We start from the raw sequence: 24191 nt of genomic DNA on the forward strand, positions 1-24191 counted from the left end.
AAGAGCTGTGCTGTGGAGGCAGAGCTGGGCTGGTGGTTGGTGAGGAAGAAGGGGAAGAAGGTGCCCAAGCAGAAGTTTCCCAGCAACCCATGGTGAGATGGCAGCTGTGCCCCTGCCCTCATGGAGGAGCATGGTGGAACATTCCCTGAAGGTGCCAGGAGGGGTGAACTTGGCCACTGGACTTGGATTTTGTGGCCAGAGGATTTGCTGCCTGGAGACTACAATTGTGCAGCTTTGGAAGCCCTGGAGCCAGGGGAGTTTGTTCCCGAAGCTCGGAAGGACTGTTAGGAATCCTTCCTGAGGAGGAAGGAGCAGCAGGAACCACCAGCCTGTGAACTGACTCTAAAGCCCATCCCCATCCCCCTGTGCCGCTGGGGGGAAGGAGAGAGAGAAACCGGGAACAAAAGGATTTGGGCCCGGGAAGAAGGGAGGGGTGGGGTAACATATGCAAGCCCTGCTCTGTGTGTGTCTGTGTCCTGTGTGTGTGTGATGAGTGTGAAACTAAATGATTCTTTTTCCCCAAGTTGAGTCTGTTTTGCCCAGGACTTTAATGGGTGAAGAACCCTCCTTGTCTTGACCCATGAGCTTTGTCCTCCTCATACCAATGTTTGTGTGTGTGTGAGGGGGGACCTGAGTGAGTGGCCATGGGGCTGTTCCTTTGCTGTCATGTTGGGCCCAAACCACATGTAATGGCAAGCCAGGCAGGAGAGAGAGACAAAGAACCATGACAGAGAGGTGTTGGTTAGTAGTTCCCCAAGCTTTAATACCAAGAGTATGTTGTCTTGTAAGGGCAGTCGGATACTGATGTGTTTGATACTTCAGTTGTGTGTTTAGAACATCTCCACCATGCAATATATTCTCCATCTTGCATCTACATTTGTGTGGTCAGGGTGGAAGTGCTGGACAAGTGGAAGGAACACTTCATCTCCAAGAGCAGCATCCAGTTCATTAGTATTGCATTGACCTGTAACTTTGAGAGTGAGTAGAAGCCTGTCAGTGAAAATTATTAAATAAAAATAGGTCCCTTATTTCTCTTCAATGACTGACCAGCATACCTTCTAATTCTTACCTGGTGTGCTAGTGCTGTAATAATGCTTCATTTTCTTGCCACTGTTGATGGTGGGGTTAAATAATCTTCTTTTTAATTGTCTGAGTAGTAGTGATAATCTTTTTCTAATAATAAGAATACTGGCTAAATCTTGACTTTCACTGAATAAATTTCTCAAATTGGATTAGACTGAGAGCAAACCAGGAAGTCAAAGCTAGAAAAGTCTCAGCTCCATTGTATCTGATAAAGCAAAGCAAGAGCCCAGAACTTTCTTTAGCCTCTCAGGAGAAATTGTAGCTCTGGAAATTGTTTCCTGGGAGCAACTAAGACTAAAGCTGTGCTAGTCTGTGTTTTTGCACCTGAAAGTTTAGGACTGTAATAATGCTGTCACCCTTCCAGCCTTGCAGGAAAGAATGAACATGTAGGAGGTTAACATGGCAAATGAATACATCTCAAATTGTTAGGTTAATTGTTGGACTCAATCTGTAGTGTTTTTCAACCAGAATGATTCTGAGATTCTTTTTCTATCTGGGCTTGTAGTTTAATGTTAGGTCTGAATTCCCTAGACTTCCAAGTAGGAGGTTAGGCACAGACTTAAACTGTAGGTTGTGCAGGGAAATGCTGGAAGCATGGTTAGCTTTCCTCAGGAGTTAGGGGCACAGTTTACCTCACTGCATACGTGGGGAGGATCTATCCAGAGTGACAGCCAAGTGTCACTGTTCCTGATGTAGTGGATTCAGAGTATGGCTTTAATGTATAACTGCCAGTGCTTCTGAAATCAACTGCAGCAAAAGGGTACTGACACCTGCTCCACATGGTAGGAAGTCTTTAATAGAAAGCGTGTGAGAAGGCACATGTGTATGAGAAGGCACATGCATGTGTTTGGTTTATTTTCTGTCCAGCAAGGAAATCTGGGATCAGGCCACTCACAATCCTACCCATATGGCTGGGTAAGTTACCAATGTGTGTCCAAATATCAGCTAGAGTCTATCTTGATTTAACTGTTGTCTTCAGTAGGAATTAACATACTGAACTGGGAAACTTGTGTGCCTAATTTAATTTCAGTTCCATGTTTTGAAGGCTTATAACACCTTATTTGCAGAGTTTTGTACTCCTGAGGGTTTAAGCCTTATGAAGCTTATTGTTACAGGACAAGTCTTCATTCATTGGGGAAAAATACAGGATATAGCTGCACACTTTGTATTCATGCTGTTTCTTCAGACTTCATGAATGATGAGTGGTGAGGCAAGGGCATAGTGAGTCCTCAAAGGTGAGCTGAGGAAGGCCTCCTAGTCAAAACTTTTTTGGGGTTATCTGCAGTCAAGGCAAAGTGCAGTGTGTACAAGTAGGAAGAACTTTACAGACATTGCACAAATTCTTTTGAATATTTTTTTCCTACTAGATCAATAATTTGTTACCCCATAAATTTTTACACCATTTTTCTTAAACTCGCTGCCAGTTGATTGAAAATTAGTGTAGGCTAAGGATAGTAACTGCCAGTTGAATTACTATCCTTAGCCTACACTAATTTTCAATCATCACTCCATGGCTGTTTAAACATGGAATTGCAGAATGTTATCTTTTTGGTTTAAAAATAAATGTATAAAACAAAATGGAGGTCACCTTTTGGACTATGTCTATTTTACTGTATGGTGATCTGTACTTCTCCAGAGAAGTTCAAGAGACAAAAGTCTTACCATTTATTTTGCAGAAATATTTTTAGAGATGAAACATGTTGAACTTAGACATTTCCTACTGGAAGAACAAAAACATAAAGCTCTAACAACATAAATTAATGCATTTCACTTAAATTAGATGAACGGGGGAGGTGGTTGCCCCTGTTTTGTCTATTAAATCCTGACTGCCACACAAAGCAACATCAAGGTATTTCAAGTCTGCTTAGGCTCTTAAAACCTAAAACATATAAGTGTGTTATGCTTAACTGGTCATTGCTTTAATCAAATCTCATTCCTCCCGAAAATCTGGCAGGTGATTGTTCAAACAGTAAACAATCACTTTATTGCATAAGCTGGTACTGTAATTGGAAAAGTAAAATGACTAAGCACAGCATTCTTAGTGAAGCTGCCAAAAGAAAATACAGCCCAGAAGGGCAAGCTACACTTTTCATTAAAATAAGCTTCAACCATGAAATTTGTCACCCTAAGGGCTTCCTCACTCTGACAAGTGACTGAAATGTAAAATGTCACATACATATTCTCCATGTGTTGACCAGTAACTTGCATCAGCTCTAAGATCTTTGTTGGTCAAATACTAAATGTACTTTCTTGTTCACAAGCTACAAATAGTTTTTTTTCCTCAGCTTCCTGTATTGTTGCTGAGAACCAAATAGTTTTTTTCCTCAGCTTCCTGTATTGTTGCTGAAGGTGCAAAACTACACAATGATGACATGTAAAATGTCTGCATTTGTGCAGCTTGGCAGCAAGGAAGCTGTGTGTGCTGACAACTGGAAAATGCAAGTATTTCAAGAAGCAACCTCAAATTCTAGAGCCACGAAAAGTTATCAAGGAGTGTGGCAAGGAAGGAGTGAATCTGCTTTTAGTCCTTCTCATGGTGGATAATAACACTTCTGTTATTGAGAGCACATAGATAATATGCTATAATCCTGGTTCCAGCTTGGGCCAATCATTGCACCTCTGGAGAGATCTCTTCACGTTGTCTTTTCAACAGCTTTATAATTTGGAACCTACTGTTGAGCCTTTATTTAAGTAAGTAGAATAATCTCATGCCCTTCAAACTTGTGGTCATGTCTTGTCCTTTCTATTATTTCCTCCCCCAACTTTTTCTGGTTGGCCCAATCTGTTTACATATAGCATGCTTTGCTCACTGAAGTGTTCCAGTTGAATGTTGTGCTTGATGAGGAATCATTAGTCATGTCAGGTGATCCTCACCTCTAGTATAACACTAGGACAAAAGTAAGAATATCTTTTTTCAACAGGCTTGGGTTCTGCTTCTCTTCTGTAATCCACAGGTCTTCCTGAAAAATGTGTAATCCCTTCTCCAGTTAACCTGCAAGGAGGAGCAGTCTTTGACTAAACATCTTCTGGGTGTTTTTATTTCAGTGTCCTTTGCAGTCCTTACAGATCTCTTTTGAGTAAGCCTGCTCTTTGTGTGAGCTGATGATGCTTCTGGACCAACACTATGATGCTCCTGAAACCCTGTTTAAAAATACTATTTTGAAGTCAGCTGCTCTTCATGACAGAAGCTGTGGAAGCTGTTGTAATGTTCTCTAAATTCATCTAAGTGTCCTACCCACTTCTGTGGTAGTTTCATCTAAGGTTGCCAGAGCCTTTATACAGGTATGTATGGCACCTACTACTGCTCATCAGTAAGATCTGTGAAATCCTGCAGAACTGCTGATTTCTAGATCTGTGAAATCCTACAGAACTGCCAATTTATTAAAACCTTCATGTGTTTCAGAGGAGGATTTTTTTCCTCAAAAGACTTCTTGAGTGACGAAATTCAGGCAATTCCAGTTGTCTAGAATCAATTCTAGAGGTCTCTAACTGAAACCAGTGAATGCCTAGAATAAGCCACCCAATCTGCCAAAGTGCTTGCAATAGGCTTTTTAGAAATTCTAAGCAAAATTAGTGTCACCACAGTCTGACCTGGATAAATCTGCCACTTGCTCAAAACCTCATTCACTTGATATTTTTTATTTGCCTGCTCTTAATAGCCATATACTTCAAGCAGGTGTAATGCTTCAAACACTTAGGACTAATATGTACATCACTAGATCAAGTCAACAACTTTGCTTGTCAAGGACTTGGTCAAGTACAGGATAAAATTGTTTTTTAGCCTGAATGACAAGTCTGTTGATTCCAACAAACTGTTGCCTATGAACACCTTGCAAATAGTGCAGGAACTAGCCCAAATCAGTAAAATAATTCAGGGGCAAATGTGCTGTCCCTCTATCAACTCCATGTGTGATAAGTGGGTTTGCCTCATTCTCTTGTTAGAGAAAGGAATTCTTTAAGTGTTAACTATCTTCATGAAAACTGGGTTGGAAGCCAAGCCACTATTTTGTATCAGAATAAACTGGTAAGAGAAAGTATTCAGTTAAAAAGTAGAGCAATTCTTTAAAGAAATAGTCTGAAGATCTAAAACTCTTGAAAAGATGAGATTAGGTAATATGCAGTAGTAATTCAGGTACTTGATTTTGGTGTTGCAACTTCTGTTCATCCCTTTGTTGTAGGAATTACAACTGTCCTCCTGTTTTCCCCTTACATAAGCCTGTGATTTCCTCTACACCACAGAAATAAACCATCACTTTCTGTAATCTCTAGTCAGAAGCACTCAACAGCTTCAGCCTCATGTATGTATGCTCTCATCTATCTGACCTCTGCCTTTGATTAGAGATTGTCCTTGCTTGGGTTGCTGCTGTGGACAGTTGTCATCTCTTGGAAGGTGAACATCAAGTCCGTTTTCAAAATGCAGAAATTGGTGTATTACAGCAAGTAGAAGCCACTGAGAGTTGATCAGAAGTGACAGATCAGGGAGCTGGAAATGTAACATCTAGAATACTGTAAGGTCAGGCTCAGCTTTCCAGAGGAGCAGAGAGAAGACTCTGCATCCATTACACTTTTAGGATCATAAGATAAAGCAGTGAAAGCTTTAAGGAAAGAGCTGAATGACAGCTTGTGGTATGCCTGTTCTCATCATGTTCTGGTGAACTTGAAAGATTAAACCAGAGCAAAGAGTGGGGGCTGAAACTCTTGTACCGGTATTTCTTCCATCATACAAGCAGAGCAGTGGAGATGAAGGTGAGCTGAACATGAGCGGAGCAAGATGAGGGAAAGTGGTGCAACCACAAACTTTAAGAAGCTTACTAAAGGTGTGTGGGTGACAAGATGAATGGAAAGCTATTTATCTTTATGAAGCCTGCGCTGTTGCTGTGTATCCTTACTTAAGAATGGCCTCATAGGTTAGAGAAGACTCCTGTTGAGCTGTATAAACAGGTAGCTTCAACGCACTGAGAGAAGAATTCATTGATCAGCTTCCAGGCTGGTCAGTTCTTCATCTGGTAGGATCTGTGAATAGCCATGCAGCCCCTGGGATAGGACGTCCCTTGATGTTAAGTCCATGTTTGTTTAATCTTGACGACTTCTCTGAGAAAGACATGGTTCCCGTTTATTCTTCAAATCAACACTCAAATGTCACTTGCTAGTCTCTAACCAGTAACCGGTATGCATTTTAAAAAATGTAAAGAGGATACTGAAATTCTTTATGATTACTTGACCAGTTCTGGGCTCCTGGATTTAAGCTGCAGCTTTTTTTTTTTTACATGGAAAGTCTACTCATACAGACTATGGCCTCCCTTTTATTTTCCTTCTTGTGAAGCTGGCTTACACTAAAAGGAATAAAGGCACAAAACCAAACCTGTTTTTTCAGGTATTCAGGTTGCTGTTTTTTTTCCCCTCTTTCCCAACTGAATTTCCTACTTGGCTTGAGGCTTGAAACAGGATAAATAGAATGAGAAAAATGATTGCTTGTTCTCTTACTGTAATGAATGCACTTCTGAGTAGATCTGATGCTCTTCTGAGGGTATTGGGTTCCTAGCAGGATAACCTGCCAACTCGGCTGCTGCACTTGAGTATCATGCTCTTCTGTGTACTGAAATTCTGTTGTTTCTCTCTTTTCCTCTGCTTCTCATCTGCTGCTTCAGTGCCTGCAAGTATGAAAGCAGCTCTACCTACAGAAATACCTGTGAAGCTATCTGACCACAAATTCATTCTGCTCCTGAGAATGATCTCAAAAAGTACTCTAGCTGGTATGCAATTAGTTGTGCATAAAGAAACAACCACTAGATTAGCTTTGTTTTCTAAACAATCAATCATGCTTTATAGCCTGAACTTCTCACTGCCACATTCCTTATGCCAGCAGCCCTACATCTAGTGCAAACACTTTGAACCTCTCAACTGAATGTTGGTTATGATTTGTTGACTTTAAATACTCTTTTTAAGCAAAGAAGCTCATCCTACTAGAAAAAGCCTTCATAATCCAGTAGAAACTACTGCAAAAATACTTTATCCTTAGGAACTTTACAGAAAAGATGCTTTATCATGTGTAAGGTTGATTCACTGGCAGTGTTAGGTGATTTAAGGCTGCATATTTGATAGTAACCTCCAAAAGAAAATGCTTGTGAGACATGATGTTTTTCAAACAGCATTTGCTGGTGGGTTTTGTTGTGGGCTTTTATTTTGGGGGGGAGGTGATAGTTTGAAAGCTAAATGTAGATTAGCATCTCTACTGCCTGCATGGTCTGCTTGTGGTAGTCCTGCCTGGCTTGTAACAAACAGTTCTAGTGCAGCTGATGAAACCATTAAGCTGATTCCTCTTAACCACTCTGTCCCTGGAAAATGTCTCTGTGGGGATTTAAAAGGGCACAAGATCTATGCTGTAGATCATACAATAATGCTTCTAGTGGCATAGATGAGATCTTGCCCATCTCACAGTGCAGCTTTATCCCTGAAGGATTGCCTGGATCATATGGAGAACTTCCTTTGAAGGGTTGCAGCTGTATGTTTGCTGGAAGCACGCAGGAGAAGTTGATGGACTGACAAAGCATGATCAAATTGTCTGAGTGGTAGTCTGAGAGCTGTGTTTACTTTCATTTTCACCTGCCAAAGGTGGCTGTCAGCTGAAAGAAGTGGTGTAGTGATTGCACTCATAGGACAACAGACTCTGAAAGCCCTTCAGCTTTGGTACAGAACTTCTGCAAGTCTCATCCCATAGTGGTCCAGGGGGATGCTGTTGGAGTGGTGTGGATGCTGGAGCTTGTGCATCCTATAAGAGAAGAATGGCTGACAGTCATGGCCAAATAAGGTAAAAATGCCAAATTCTGACAAGCCTTTGCCAAGTGTTTCATAGTTCTACAAAGTCACAAATAGAAGAGGTCTGTGTCCTCTAAATATTTCCCTGCTAGCAGGTCCTTATGTATCAAGTCCAGCTGCCAAGCACTTGTAGCCTCTTATTATTTTTGTGTGTGTCAGTAAATATCTTATCCTGCCAGTTCTAACAGGGTTATAGCTTGGCAAAGCATGTTACTAAAATAGCACTTGTTCATAGTCCAAAATCAAAATATGTCCTCATCAAGCTGCTCTTAAATGTGGCCACCAGCTTTCTGTAGGGCCGCTTATAAATGACCTAATAAATCATCCCAGCACTAAGATTTTGCTAACACAGATGGTTTGTTAATATACTGTTGGCCAAAGTGTTGTCTGTTCATTACCTGTATATTTTTTGATCAGAAGGTGTAACTTTTAAATGGTATGTTTCAGCTATTTTGCTTAAAGTGGTGTTTGTGGAAGTTCCTACTGTGTTGTTTCTAAGAGCTGTAGATATGATCTGAAGTCAGCATGGTAACACAACCCTTCTAAGCACTAATTTTCCCATATAATTAACTGAACAGTATTTCTCTAGTATTCTTAAGATTTATTAATTATTGATGTTGAGAGGATTCTTAATTTTGGCTCCTTATCTTACACCTTAGGTAAAAGGCCCAGGTTGCCTGGGGAAGTTGTGGAAGCCCCATCCCTGGAAGTGTTCAAAGGCAGGTTGGATGGGGCTTGGAGCAACCTGGGCTGGTGGGAGGTGTCCCTGCCCATGCAGGGAGTTGGAACTAGGTGATCTTTAAGATCCCTTCCAACTCAAACCACCCTGTGATTAAAATATATAGGTTATATATCACTGCTAGGTCAGTTAAAATGTTTATTTAAATAATAGCAAAACTAGATGGAGTAGCTATACTTCATGGCAATAAGCATAAACATATCTGTCATGCTGGTATTTGGGACAGTGCAAAACTGGAGCAGGGATCTGCTCAAATGCTCTAGCTCTACTTTTTATGGAGTGTGCTTGCTTGTAATCACTAGTGCTTCGTAAGGGAGGCACTGAAGATGTTTACCAAAGGTGCTGCACCATAAAACTGCTGCTGTGACCTATAGCTGTTTCCTCTGTTAGCTCCACCTGATGCATGGCAGGCTTGAGGTCAAGGGGCTGAGAAGCTGCAATTTTACCTCACCCTTTGCGGCATGGCTGCATTAGAAGGAGAGCAAGCCTCTCTGGATGCCAGGGAGGAAGTAAGAAATACAAATGTATCTCTCATTTTTTATCTCTATAAACACTTCCCTCCAACTGCTGGTTAGGCTGTAAATGGTTGATTATAACCAGGCTGTCACAGTGATGATATGCCAGTTTGATTTGAGAGTCCAGTCCCAAGAAGGCAAAAGAAGAATATTTTATGCAAGATGACATAAACAGTTATGTATAGTTGTTTACTTTAGAGGCCCTGAAATCTGAGAAACCCTCCTCTGTGTTGTTTTGGTTTTTCTCTGAAGGAGTAATTAATTCCTCAGAGTTAGTAAAATCTGGCCAAAACCTAACTTATCTATCAATGTTAGAAGGTGAACAAAATTCAACTGATGCTTTCAAAAGCTTTCTTTAACTGAGTTTTCTGAGGTTGAATGATGGTAATGCATTTAGGGACTGGTAATTGGAGATAATTCCAATGAATTAGTCTTTGCAGACATTAATGATATGCTGGAGGAAGTCAGGTTATGAAGATCTGTGCTATGCTCTTTTTTGTCTTTTATGTATTGAAAAACTTCTGTAATTATCTAATACATATGCTGACACTGTTTGGGTTTCTCGAGCATTTACAGCGTGAAAGCAGCCTGTGAATTTTTAGAGCAGTGAATATAATGACTTCAGATGCCAGTACATGTGCAATAACATCCACAGGGAATATGTAACTTGGCATATACAGAGTTAACTTGCCCTGGCTTGGCTGGTTTTTATGGATGGATATTCCTGCAAAACAGTGCTCTCAACCTATTTTAGGAAGGATTGCTCATTCTGGAAAGTGATTTGCAAATAGATGCGTGGGTATCATAAAATCATAGAATGGTTTGGGTTGGAAAGGGCCTTAAATATCACCTAGTTCCACCCCTCCTACATGGGCTGTGGAACAACCCCCAGTAGACCAGGTTGCTCAAAGGCCCCTCCAGCCTGGCCTTATACTTCCCACACTGTGCCATCAGGAGGACACATTGGTGAAAGAATTTGGGAAAAAAAACAAAGCTAGTGGCAGTGATGTGCTGATAGGATTGATCTTGCAGCACCAGCCTCACTGGGCTAGGCACTGTCCTTCCTTCTGCAGAAAGGTGACATTGTTTCAGTTAATCCACTTGGTAATGTATTAAGATGTCCCCTGATTATAGCCTTAATTTTGTTTTCTTCTGTTTCTCTTGAGACAGAGGGAATTAATCCATTTAGTTCTGATGGGAGATGACTCTCGTGTTGGACACGTTTTAAAAACTTAGGGATCTTTTAGTAGGACTTGCCTAAAGCTGGGCCATACTTAGCTCTTGCCAGACTGAAGTTTGCTTGTGCCTATCTGACCAAATTAGTGAAAATTATCTGCGGCAGTGTCAGATGATAACAGCCTGTTTGTACACTTGCCTGAGTGATCTCCATCCCCATGAGTTTGAGTTCTTTGTGCTTACGTGGTGATCAGGTGGATATTTTTTGTTCTGAAAGTACCAAGCTATTAGTGTTTGTTATCTTGCCCTTAACCTGGATGTAATTCTGGGGGTAGAACCTGCTACTTGGAGATCCAGCTGTCACCTATAAAATATAACTGTGTCTTTGCTGTTGAGTGAAACTTCTTCTTAGTGCCTGTTTTACCAGCATCACTAGTCCCAGCTGTTAGGTTTTCCACTAGCTGGGAAGGCTCCTCTATTGCTATTTATGCCCATACCACCTTAGCTTTTTGCTTCTTGATGTATTTGTATTAATAAACATGAGGGTAACACAAGCACATAAAGTTTTTTACTTAGCAGTAAAACAAAAACATAAATTTAATCAGATAATGCTACCTCCCCAATTTAAGAAAATTAAGTGTTTCCTACTAAAAACAGCAGCAGCAGTGATTTAACAATGTAATCTGATCTAATATTAGTAACAGCCTGTGCCTTTAGGGAGCAGTACAATATCCAACCCACTGAATAAAGTCTGTCTCACATTATATTCTGGATCCCTTTTAAAAAGATGGCTTCCCAGAATTGTTTTAGTAATTTCATCAAGGCCCATAGTTTCCCACATCTTTTTCCCAGTAATATAATCAGGCTGGGCAAACTACATTGGCCCCCAAAATACAAAGAATGAAGAAAGAATGCTGTCTTACAAAGATGTTCTCCCTGATGTCACGAGGACCTTCATCTCTCCACCTTAGGTCTTAAAGCTTTCTATTCTTCCTCTCCTGTCTGGGCAAGAAAAAGCCCATCAGGGGAGTTTGTGATGTACAGATTGCCATCTGTGACTGCATTACACCCTTCCAGCCTAAGCCAAACCCTTGGTCATTTTCCAAGTAAACTGGAAGGGGTGGAAGGAGGGTCCTAAAAAGCAAGGAGGAGGCTTCTAGTCAAGGCCCTGCTTTATGGACAGAAGTAGGCAGGAAATCCTATGGAAAATTTACTATTGGCAGGGCTGGATTTGGAAGCATGTTTATGTCAGGTTTTGATAATGTTTGGAATTTTGTATACATACCAAGGAAAGGGTGCAACAAATCTTCATTAACCCTTTCAAAATGAAGCAGCACACACCCTTGCTCTCCTATTTTGCAGGGACTTGTTTGGATGTTTTGATGGATTTGTTGAGGGAGCTGAGGATGTCAGACATTGAGCCTTGATAGCAGGAGAGCTGCCAGAATCATTTGCTTCCCTTAGATGAGGCTATTTGTCAAAAGCTATGCCCTGACTTAAACAGCAACGAGGCAGAGGTTGTAAAAGACATGAACTGGATCACAGTGTGCGAGGAGTCCCGAGGGCAGGCAAAAGTTTGCATGGCAAGAAGTGGAAAAAATGCTGCTTCTCCTTGTGGGGTCGATTGCTCCACATCATCTTCATCTGCAATGTGCTGCAGAATGATTTCCCTCCTCCCAGACATTGCTTCAGTGGCCTAAATTGTGTGGTAGCCTCAAAAGTAGGTCATGATGTAAAAGCACTGTGCTGCTTCCAGTGGCTTAAAAAAAAAAATATCTCAAGTTTCATGATGAACCTGTTAAAAATCTCAGCTAAGCCTTCAGTGTCAGCTTAGGCACAGTATCCTTGTCAAACAACCTGGTTTATGCTGTTGTGTTTCAGTGCCTTTGATTACCTGAACTGTGAATTAAATGTTAGGACATGTCAAATGTGGTTCTTTATTGCACCCAGTTAGCTTTAACCATTTTCCTTTGGCAGACTTTTAGTGATTCAAAACAGGTTAGTCCAGTTTAATGTAACACTGTTTTAAAATTAGATGTTAACTTTCAGGATCTGGAGTAATGTTATATATGGGACTGTTGTTAAGTAATAGGTTGTATTATTGCATTTTTAAATACATTATTCCTGACAATGTATATAGTCTTCCCCTGATAGGGTTAATACAGTTCTGTTTTTAGAAAGCAGTTGCTAAAAATCTTGGTGAGAAGTCTTTATAAGAATTTAAACAACTACCTTGATTGCTGCCTTTTTGAACCAAAGGCCTCATGACTCATGCGATGGTGCTCCTAGAAAGTCAAAGGACTTCTTAAGTCTGAGCTTTTATAAAGTAACAATAGAATGTGACCACAGGAGATACAGCTGTTTGCTGAGCATCAAGTAAAGTAGTTGCATGTATTTGTCCAGCTGGGCCAAAAACTCCAGGTATGTTTTCGAGATGCTTTTCTTCCTAGTGCAGTGGCTGAACACTTGAATCTTGACATGGGCCAAAGAAACTTCCCCTGTGGCCAGTTCTGTAACTATAAACAGCTGCCAATAATTAGCAACAGAGCCACAAAACAACCAGGGAGAAAATAGCTGCCTGTTGGCTAAGCAAGTGTTATTCTGCCTTCCATCTGGGAAGTACTAGGAGGTGGAATATGTGATAGCATGACTGGAGATAGTTCTGCCTTCTGAAGAGAAGGTGTCTTGAGCTTTACAGGTGAGATTATTTGTTGACTCTAGCCACAGGGATCCACCAACAACTTGTTTTCTCTGTGAGCTGCAATTTCATGCTGGCTTTGGGTATTTATAACCCAAAGTAATACTTCTAGCTCCCTTCCCCCACTTATGTTGGTATGGATCCATGCAGCCATGCAGTTGGATAAAGCCAACCTGGCTTCATAAAGGATTTTTGGTGGGGTTTGTGTTGGTTTTTTGTCAGTCTAGTTTTCAACCTAGATCAGTTATGCTGCAGGTTCACTCCTCAGACACCCGTGTGGCTGTGCACAAAGAGATGGGAGTAAGGAAAAAAGAAAAGGAAGGGGCAAAGAAAAGGAAGAACAGACTGCTCTTTCTAGAGGAAGTCTTGTTTATGCTAGCTTGAAGTGATTCAGAAACCTGTAGTGTAAGTAGTAAATAGGCTGGTAACATTTTATGTGATAATCCTGTGCAAGCAGCTGACTGTAAAACAAAACGATCCTTGCAAGCAAAACAGGCTGTCCTAGCAAAAGTATGGTTTGCTCCTTAGCATTTGGAGCTGCCAACAGGTTTGTGCTGCAAAGAATATCTCTCCAGTTTCAGCTGCTGCTACCTCTGTGGTGGACATGACTGTCCTTATGGCAGATCTGCAGAACATAATCATCAGGGAATCATCTGTACAAAATCAGCTGCATCGGCACCTTACAGAATAGTTTTTAATGGTTTTTTTTTTTTGAGAATTGACTCATTTTTGAGGTGATGTACCCATACTTGCAGAGGGATGAAGGACAGCCTTGCCTTCTAGAGCTGTTCTTTCACAGCAACATGTTATTTGTCTGGTGGTATGATGAAGCACCAGAGGATTTGAACTAAAACATGAGCAATTACCCTTGGACAAATGCCATTTTACTCTTGAAAAGGCACAAGTCCAAACAATGTATCATTTTGCAGGTGAGTCAGATGCTGAAGCAGAACACACTGTCCATTTTGCAGCTAATGGTAGAAGGAGTAAATGGTGTTTTGTCGGCAGTGTGGGGGTAGAAGTGATGAACCAAACATGTATTTAGTCTGAGAAAAAGCCAGATAAACTCGATGTTTTCTTTCCAATGCTAATATTTAAGGTATTCTTAAATCAGTCTAGGTTGCCAGATCTTGTGAGACCCCACCTGGAGGACTATATCCAGCTCTGGAAGCCTAAACAGAAGAGGGACATGGGCATTTTGGAATGAGTCCAGAGAGGGGCCACAAAAATGGTCAGAGGGCTGGAGCAGCTGTCCTATGAGGACAGGCTGAGGGAGCTTGGGTTGTTCAGCCTGGAGAAGGCTTTGAGGAGACCTTAGAGCACCTTTCAATGCCTGCAGGGGCCCCAGGAAAGCTGGGGAGGGGCTTTTGACAAGGGCTTGGAGTCAGAGGATGAAGGGCAGTATGAAAGTCTTTACGGGAGGGTGGTGAAGCACTGGAACAGGTTGGCCAGAGGTGGTGGAGGCCCCATCCCTGGAGGCATTCAAGGTCAGGCTTGACCAGGCTCTGAGCAACCTGATCTGGTGAAAAGGTCCCTGTGCACTGCAGGGGGGGGTTGGACTAGATGACCTTTAAAGGTCCCTTCCAACCCCTCCCATTCTATGATTACTTGAAAACCTTAGCATAAACCAACTTGGCAGAGAAGTGTTTGACAGAGAAATGAAATGACAGGGCAATTACAGGCTTTCCAGGCTAACATGATTCACAGGTGAAATAGTGTGGTTACTAGTGCGAATGTCTGTGGGATGTACTCGCTGAAGGAGAGTAAGGTATAAGAATTGAGGGGGAAAAAAATAAATCTTGTCATATTAAACTAGCAGCTTCTGAATTCTTATACTATTTTCCAGTCAAATATTTCATTAAGTGGAAGCACACCTGCCTTGGTTTTTTATTGTTAGTGGTTTTCTTGGTGTGTTATGCAGAATGTCACATGAGGATCTGTTATTGATCCAGTGGCAACTGTGACCAGAATTACTGAAACCTAGTTAAATGCTGTAAGAGTTGGTTCTTAGCTATTTTGCCTTATGAAGTTAGTGGCAAACAGGAAAAGACATTGATGGCTTGAGATGTCTCTTCATTTTTCTTTTCAGTGTCAAGCAGGTAGATTCTTTTAAAATACAGAATGTTTGTGCTTGAGTGTTTCCTACATCACTAGAAAACAGTTACTGTGGAGCTGAAATGAACACAGCTCTTTTCCTTGATTTGAGGAGATTTTGATCAATCTGTGTACTTGCATGTAAAATAAAGTCTTGGTAATGGAAGAGGCAGATCAAAGACAGGATAGCTAGATAAGCGGTTGGAAGTTATTGCAATAAACCTTAAAGACCAGGATGAAGGTAGGGGTAGATTACTTCTGAATCTCCTAGGTCCTGTAGGCATTCAATACTGTTTGAACAGAACTGTTTCCATCCTTTTCAGATAGTTCATTCCAGTATTTCCTAGACCATGCTTATTTTTCCCTTTAGGATTTTGTAACCAGTTCATATCTACCCTGTTGCAATGAATTGTTTCTTATACCAGTTATGCCTTAAGGATTACCTAATGACTTCAGAGGAGGAAAGCCTCAAGAGTTGACATTTCCCCAGGGTATCCAGTTGGGCCCATTTAACTGTATCTACTTGCCAGGCTTTATTACTACTTAATAAACTATGTGTGAGATTACCTGAAACTTGCTGCATACTCCATAGTTTAATTAAAATCCTATGTTTTGGCACTAGTTCAGAAAACCTGGTTGCTTGTTGATCAATGCATTCCTGTTCCTTGTTAGTGAGAGATATCTGAAAAACATGCATTAAAATTGTTCAGATTTGGGCAGGAGCACTTTTTACCTCACTTATTCTGGGATTAATGGGTCTACTACTATCAATCTTCTGACCTCCAGATGTTGGTACTTCAAATGCAAAACCACTGCTTGTCTTAAACTTACAAAACATGCTGAGAAGTGTGACAGTCATTTGCCTGAGGTGTTGTGTTGCCTAATTGCCTAGCGTGAGCTTTTGTGCACCTCCAGCATCTTGATGCTGGCTAGGGAAAAGAAAACCACGGCATTTTATGGGTCACAAATATCACCTATATCTGTTCCTCTTTATTTTTTTTAAACCCAATAGAAAGACAGTAATTTTCCACTTCAGTAATTCATGGGCTTTGTCTGTGACTGCCACCTATTTGAGGCACAGGAATATCATGATATGGCCTCAACAAGCCTGTGAGATGATGTTTTGTGCTTCACGTAGCCATGTTATGATTTATGGCTAGATGTTAGATAATAACAATGTAACAGATAAGATTAAAAGCAACTCAATCAGCTTTTAGAAAATGTTGCTTACAGATTAGCTTTCAGAATACATTACTTGCCTCTTGTTGAAATATTAACTACCACTGTATAGGTTTTGTCATTGTTGCAGGGTGGCCAAAGGTCAAAGTAAAATGTGTTTAATTAGGTTAAAGAAGAGCTGGTGTAATCAGTCTCGGTCCCCTCCCCGCATGCAGACTTTGCCAGATCAGGAAAATTTCTGTATCTAAACTTCATACCCAACCTCTTTACAGTGCCCCACATGAAGCACTTTCTGTGGCTGAAGTTCTTCATTCAACTTCCTTATTCTTTGTTAGTCATGAAAACGCCTTTGGAAACTTTACGGGAAGTACAGCAAGAGTACATGGCAGATTGGAGGACATGGTCTTAGCTTTATGAGATAAATGCTGTCTTGTGTGCCAGTTTACATTTTTAAATTTTGTTCAGCTACTCTGTGGCTGGATGGTCAGAAAGGTACAGATGAGAAGGAATCTGTCCTGAAACCTTTTGCCACCATTCCTCTTGACATGTGTTTGAGGAAGGAATGCCAGCTCTCTTAGTACCTAGTCTGCTTGAATGACAGGTAAAATGCAAGCATAATTCATCAGTATTTTAAAAATTATTATAATGCTGGATTGGTTTTTAGGTGAACTCTTACAATAAAGCTTTTGAACCACAGAAGCTGAGGGACTGTAATGGAATTACCGTGGGTATTCAATACAACAACTCAAAAAAATTATCAATTAAGGTTTGGTTTTACTAGCTAACAAGCATGAAAAAATTATAGATACAGACACAGGAGCATATCTTTTTTGGTATTTTAGTCCAGCTCCTCTTTAGATGACTGTTACTTTGGAGCTCTTTGCTGCATAAAAGCTTTGGTAATCCTTATGTCCAGCAGGCAAATGGATTTGTCTCCCTTTTTGATAAGGAAGAAGGCCAGTATTCAGACTTGGCAAATTCAAAATGGACTTGGAAGAAACAGCAGCAGAATCTGGATTGATCTAAAAGGAGTACGATCACAACCTAACAGGACTGAAGAAAGAATTGGAAGACCTTTCTAAAAGGCTGCTGTTATTCTCTGCTTCTCCTGTTAGACGTGCACTTGGAGACAGATAAAAGTGCTGCAGGAAGACCAGTGTTATGCTTACCACAAAATTGGCATAATGGAACAGTGATTCTCTGTTCCTCTAGATAAAACCTGTCCATTGTGCCTCTTGCTATTGCACTTGAATACTGCAACTCCTTTTTCTGGCATGTTTAAAATACACTGTTGTTCTTATCTGTTTCTATTACAACTTCAAAGTCTACCTCCATTTAACATCTGTTATTCCTGTCTCTTAAATTATTGGATCACTCCCCATCATCTCCCACTTCAGAAATAGTTTTTTCAGTCATCTCATAAGAGCCCTGCTCAAATGGGCTGAATCTCATATCTTTTTTTCTGGCCTGCCTCTTCATCCTTTGCAGTGACAAGTGCTTCCACCCTGATGTCATCCTGCCTGTGTATGCAGTCTGCCCTGGTGCATCATAAAACATTCTGGTGTGATGAACTGCCTTCCTCCCTGTGCATCATTATGCTACCATGTAACTGCATATTAAATTAGGTGTTTAGGGAAATTAAGTTAAATCCTTCTTAGGTAGTGACAGGAGTAAAAGTTAAGCGAAAGAAAACGCTAGAGGCTTTAAAGCCATCTTGTACAGGAGTGTTATCCATGATCCTTTGTCTCAAAGCCAACATGTTCTGAGTGATTTCTGAATAGTAAAACCTGATACATCAACTTTTAAATTCTACTGAGTGCAATTTTGCCTGTGTCTGCCAGCAATTAAACATTTTATTACTAGTCTCTAATTAAAATAATTGCTCCTACTCTGTAACCTGTATTTTGTAGGTTTTCCCCATCCAGAACTTGTGTTAGGAGCAGTGGATTTGTGTTTTTCTAATACATTAGTTTCATATTTATGTTAAGCTAACTCCTTCAAGGAGTGAGTTGAAACCTCAGACACTATGGCAAGGAAAGAGCATTCCCTCCCTTCCCCTCCTGATGTGAATTCCACACTATTAACTACTGGAAGGAGGTAATTGAACTCTTACTGCATGCAGGAGCTTAGCAAATCCACACCCTGACCAGTGGAAAAGAAAACCTTTATAAAAACAAGGTGCTTATGAAGAACATGAGTAAGGACCTGCCCATGCCACAGTAACCCTAGGCACTGCATCTCAATTCCCCTTGGTATTTCTGAGTGGCTGGAGAAATGCTTTCTGGAGTCCTTTCTGTTCTGAGCAATGCAATGATTGTAGATTAAAACTTGGAACTTAAAACTCTGCTCCACTTATGTTCACTAAGTTATTTTCACTTCTCTTGCATGATGTAAATTATAGTGTTACTGAGGTGATTAAATCTGAGAACTCCAGTGATCTTGGGGAGTTTGGGAGGAGAAAAAGCCTAGACCAAAAAATATGCATTGGAATGGAAGAATAAAATACACACAACAAACCCACTGAGGGTAACAGCTGAGGGAGTGCTTGGAAGGATGCTCCTGTGATGCACTTTTGGTAGAACAGTGTGTTAGGTCATGCTGAAGTAGAGTTGCTGTTGTGATGTGCTTTAAACCCCAGACATGTCATCTTTTTCTTAAGGCTCATTTTTAGGTTCACCGCTTAATGTTCTGGTTATGCTCTTGCCCACAAAGAGTTGTTGTTGTCACAACTGAAGGGGCAGTGAACTGCAGCCTGGCCACTTCTTAGGGCAGCTTTGCTGCCAAAGGCAGCATCTTGTGGAACCATACCCCCAAGGAGCTTTGTCTTGGGATACAAATTCAGTCACACTGTGTGCAAAGATGGGAATATGCATCCTTCTAAAGCAAACATTATGTAACCTTTCTTTTTATAAAATGTTTTTTTTCTCCTCTCAGTGCTTAAACACATTTTGATTGGTATGGCATAGTTTGTACTTCTGCTTAGACTTTGACAAAGGACAAGGAAATAGAAACTTGTCTTACTTGGTTGGAGTATATTTAAATAGTTTTAATGTATAGTGGGAAGTACTGTACCATTCTATTTTCATGGACATCAGAAGCCTCATGGAATGTGGGAGTAAGGTGCTCTGGTCTTGTGTGCAGAAAGTGAAGATGGATCCACATGCTGGGTATCATATCTTCATTAAAAGTTCTCTTCTTTAAAGTTCAATCCTCACAGTTGAATTCCTAATGGCTTAATTTTGCTCATGTTTGCTTGAGGAATATCTGTGATAAGTAGGTGTGATGGTTACTGCAAAGTAAATGGCAGTTCCAAAAGTCTAAATGGAGATGTCTGCGTGGCTAGGGAGTAAATGGTAATTGATGAATCATCTTCCTGGCATAGTTCTGGAGTATCCTACACTGTTTTTGAAATGGAACCTTAATTTAATTTCCCAGAATTTGTTAGTCTTGTGCTCAATGTTCTGAGGATCTTAAAAATATACACTGATACATTCATCTGTGGCTTTGTGTAGGAGCACAAAGTGGAGGAACTTATGAGTGCAGTAAAGCACCATTTAAATACAAGTAGGAGCTGCATTTCAATGGCAAGTACAGGGGAAGGAGGGAATGTGGAATAAAAGACCCTACACTAGGCAAGGACAATGGAAAGCATTAAGCAGGAAATAGGGTATATGGTTAAAGGGAGGGTGGGGGCACAATATCCTGAAAAATGGTATTGAAATTTTTAAATGCTTGCTTTTTGTTGCAGATTAATCAGCCACTCGATGGGGATTAACAGTGGAGCACCTCTTTGTGTCGCCTTTCCACCTCTGTGTAGCAAGAATAACAACTTCAGCACTTCTTCAATAATAATTATGAAACTGGTATTAACTGAATGGCAATTATGGATTTTTAACTCTAACTCACAGTAAACCTGCAAGCCATATGTTGAAATTCCTGCCAAATAGCTTTTCGTTCTTGATGTCTCATATCTGTACAAGAAGTTGCAAGATACCTGTTTGTATAAGAGGAATATAAAAGCATTACTTGCCTGAGGAACACAAGCTGAAAGAGAAGACACCCTAACTTGTTTGTGGAGTTATGGTAGCATTATTTATAGAGATATAAGAAATATATATATATATTTTTATGGTAATGAAAATGGCTCCCCAGAATGCTGACTCGGAATCTATGCAAGTTCAAGATCTACCTGTGGCACAGCTTCAGAAACCAGAAAACAAGGAGAATGAAAGTAGGGAGGAAACCATTAGTGAAGGTTCCATAGATCGGATACCAATACGCCTGTGGGTGATGCATGGTGCAGTAATGTTTGGCAGGGAATTTTGTTATGCCATGGAGACAGCTTTGGTAACACCTGTGTTGTTACAAATTGGTAAGTAATTCACATTTCTGTTAATTGAAACTTTATATATGTGTTGCATTGAGTGAAGTCAGAGGAAGAGGAAGGTTTGCCAACTAAAAATACACAAGGTAAAATGGATTTCGTGTTTCTGTTCTTTGCTGTACCACATTCAGGTTTGTAATTATTCAGGTATGTAATTATGTTTAAATGCGGAGGATTTCTGCCTGCATTCATCTACTTTCTAATATTGCTTCCATCTGTTAAAACTTTACCGATTCGTTTTCAATTCCCATCTAAATCTAAGAACCTCAAAAGCTCCTAAAATTGTTTATTAAAAATTGAGTCCTAGAAATCAGAAACAGCATCACACTATAAAGAGTTGCAATGAAGCTTTTTCCATTTATGTAGAAATGTATCAGATTACAGTACTTTCCAATAAGCAGGTAGATAAATTGGCTTTTTGAACTACTAGTGAAGTGTTGCATTCATTTCAAACCACTAGTGAGTCTTGGTTTTTTGTGATTAATCTGTATGTTGTAATACATAAATGCATATGAATAAACCATGATACCAAAAGCTTTGGATAATGATGAAAGAGGTAGTGGGAATTAGGTGTAGACTATTAAATTTAATGGTGATTACTGTAATTAGGTTTCCAATAAACTGCTTGCAGTATTAACAGTAACTGATAGTACCTTAATCAAATCCAGAAAATCTTTTCTTTATCAGATACCAGAAAATATTACATTATGCTGAATGGAAGTACCAGACTGAGCATGCTTCCATGAGGGAATAAATCAAGGATGTGTGTGCACTGTATATCTATTTTATGTATATATAATATGTTTGATAATGTTTGCTTTGGCTCATACATGCAGTTGTGCCTTACAGCATGCCCAGCTGTGCTGTGGCCAAACAGAAGCACTCAACCAACTCTCTACAATAATGTTCACGAAATACTATTTACAATGTTGTCTAAAAATGTCAAGGTTAGCATCTCAAATGAAACATCTGTATTTTTATATCTGATATGACAAAATTGGGGCATGAGAGGTTGAACTTGTGAGCATGCAATGTATAAACTCTCTCATGCAGTTCTCCTGCAGTTAAAAATGTGTTTTCATCTGAAATGACTAGTTGGTTTGAGTCAACAGAGGGGTCAACAATCAGTGCAATTAGTGTCATGAGAAATGCTGGTGGGTTATGCCTCCCAAGTTTTAATTAAAATTTTCCTTTTGGGGGCTTATCAAATGCCTGTTTTGCATCTTATCAGTGGCATAGTTCAAAAATTTTCTAAGTGTTCCCCAGATAACAGCTTTCTGATCAACCTGACTTGCTGAATGAAACACATGCAACTTCATCAAGGAAAATTTATCATGTCCAGAATTTGTTTTGAGGTTTTTTTCTTTTGGGCTAGTTGAGATTTAGAGACTTAATTTTTACTAGTAGCTTTGGTTCAGTTAGTGTCCACCATGAATGCAAAAACTTGCATCCTGCTGTGCATGGAGAAGACCCCTGGTTTTGTAAGTGACCTGTACTTCTTTGTTCACTTGTTTGTGCTGGCACTTGGCTGTTTAAAATGTATAGCTGGCTAAACTGCCTTTACCTTGCCATTAGAGTAAGGTCAGACAGACTAAATAAACCATCCTCTTTATTACTGACCAGTCTATTAGTTTGTTTCTTTTGTGAGCTCTTCTAGCAGATCTGTTTCCTCCAGATAATTGAGAAATATCTTTTCCCTTCCTTCCCTAACCCCAGCGATCAAAATAACATTGGGATTTGGGGGAAGGGAAGCAAAGAGCTCTCACTTATAGAAAAGCTGGCAAATCAACAAAATTATGTAAGAGACTGGGGATGCAGGGATAGATAGATCTGCTGTATAGATAAGAAATGGAGGTAGCTGGTTACAAATGTTAGCACTTTGGGAACTAACTGAGATTTTGTTTGTGCTTTGGCTCATGTTCCCTCAGTAGGGACATAAACGATGTTGGATTCACTGAAGGGTTAAGTTATTCACGGGTGGCTTATCTAGCCTGTTTGATAATTACCTCTTACATGGTTCTGTTTACCTTTATCAACCTCAACATCTGTCTGCCTCAACATGAGCTATATTTATTCCTCACTGGAGGGGGTTTATAGCTGCTGGGCTGCTGTAATATTCGCTTTGCTTCTTGTTTTGGTAAAAGCAACATTCATTTGCTTGCTGTGAAGTGGAATTGGCTGGAGAAACTACTTTTGAGCAGTGGCTCTTGGGGAAGTGTGATGACTCAAGCAACTGGATTTGCTTCTGTTAAATTGAAGAACCAGAAGCCTTTTGGATAGGCAAAAAAGACTTTTCCTTATAGATGTGTGTTGAATATTGACCAGCTTTACAGTGTATGCTTGGGTTCTGTATCTGAGAAAGCTTTGGTCAAGGAAATCATCTGAGATTCTTATTGTATACCATCATTAAAACCTCAGGCACGTTAGTTTGGTGTTACACTTTCTGCTTGCAGATATTTGACTTTCCCAGCTGTTTATGTACCCTGGATCAGAGGTGTAGTTATCATCTGGCAGATGAGTGACCTGTCCTACTTGTTCTGTAAGCCACAAGTTTTCAGCAGCTGCAGGAGATAGTCCTATGGATAATCCCTTTCCAATTCAACAATGCTTAAATGTCCTGAAGTTTTGGATTCTTAACAAAAGAACTGAAGGCAGCAGTGAAAGCTGCTTGGATCATGGACTGTGAATTGGAAAGGTCTGGAAGTGCCTGAGTTGCTGTACTGCTGCTGAAATAAGTTCTGATTTGTGACTTTAATCTTGTCTTTATTGCTATGCTTAAATTGATGTTACATTGCCTTGTCAGTAATGCAGCTACAAATCTCTAACAGCCCCTTGTAGTCATAACTGGGCTTTAGTAGCTTAGCAACAAGAACAAGTGAAATATATATTACACTTTTTAAAGTATAACTTGCTTTTTGATGTCTTGCTATCTGCAGTTTAAGAATTCAAAATGAAGCAGCTAACTTGTTCAGCATGCAGATGATAGAAAAATACACCAAATGTGAGAAGTGGCTCCAGATAAAATTATGTTAGTTGGAACTTCCACAACTTTTGATCCCCAGAAATCTGAATTAACCTTTCTTTAGAGATCCCTTCAATCAGCTGTTTTTCCAGCCAGTGTTAAAAAGCTTCACTAGAGAAGAAGCTATGAGATCCTTCAGCACTCCAGGTTTGCTTGTTCATCAGTCCAAGGTTTTTGAGAAACTGAGTGGTTTGATGTTACTCCTGAGTAAGATCTGTGCATTAACATTACTGTTTGCTTCCCCTGCCACATTTCAACCACGTATTACAGACTCCATAGGAGCAGGATGAGCCTTTGTCTTCTTCAACATCTGGTATTTAATGCTTCTTATCTGTGACAGCAAATTAAAATCCCTGGTATTGTTTAGAAATGACAATTTTCTTTCATCATTAAACTTGGCTTCTGAGGATTATATCTCTAAACCTACCTCCAGTTCATGGAAAACTTGGATACATTAAAAAAAATACTTTACAAGGGGTTTGGAG

At 40.1% G+C, this 24191-nt stretch overlaps 1 protein-coding gene across 1 annotated transcript in view; it reads left to right on the plus strand.

The window, feature by feature from the left end:
* The first annotated feature begins 20073 nt into the window (after positions 1 to 20073).
* The window catches only part of SLC45A4 (solute carrier family 45, member 4), a 35282-nt gene continuing 31164 nt past the window's right edge, over positions 20074 to 24191 (plus strand). Inside the window, exon 1 of the mRNA XM_009996601.1 lies at positions 20074 to 20672. Within this exon, the coding sequence (XP_009994903.1) occupies positions 20429 to 20672 (244 nt within the window). The 5' untranslated portion in view covers positions 20074 to 20428. The remainder of the gene's footprint in view (positions 20673 to 24191) is intronic.

Source organism: Chaetura pelagica, unplaced genomic scaffold (assembly GCF_000747805.2).
Source record: "Chaetura pelagica isolate M959 unplaced genomic scaffold, ChaPel_1.0 scaffold260, whole genome shotgun sequence".
Taxonomy (NCBI): domain Eukaryota; kingdom Metazoa; phylum Chordata; class Aves; order Apodiformes; family Apodidae; genus Chaetura; species Chaetura pelagica.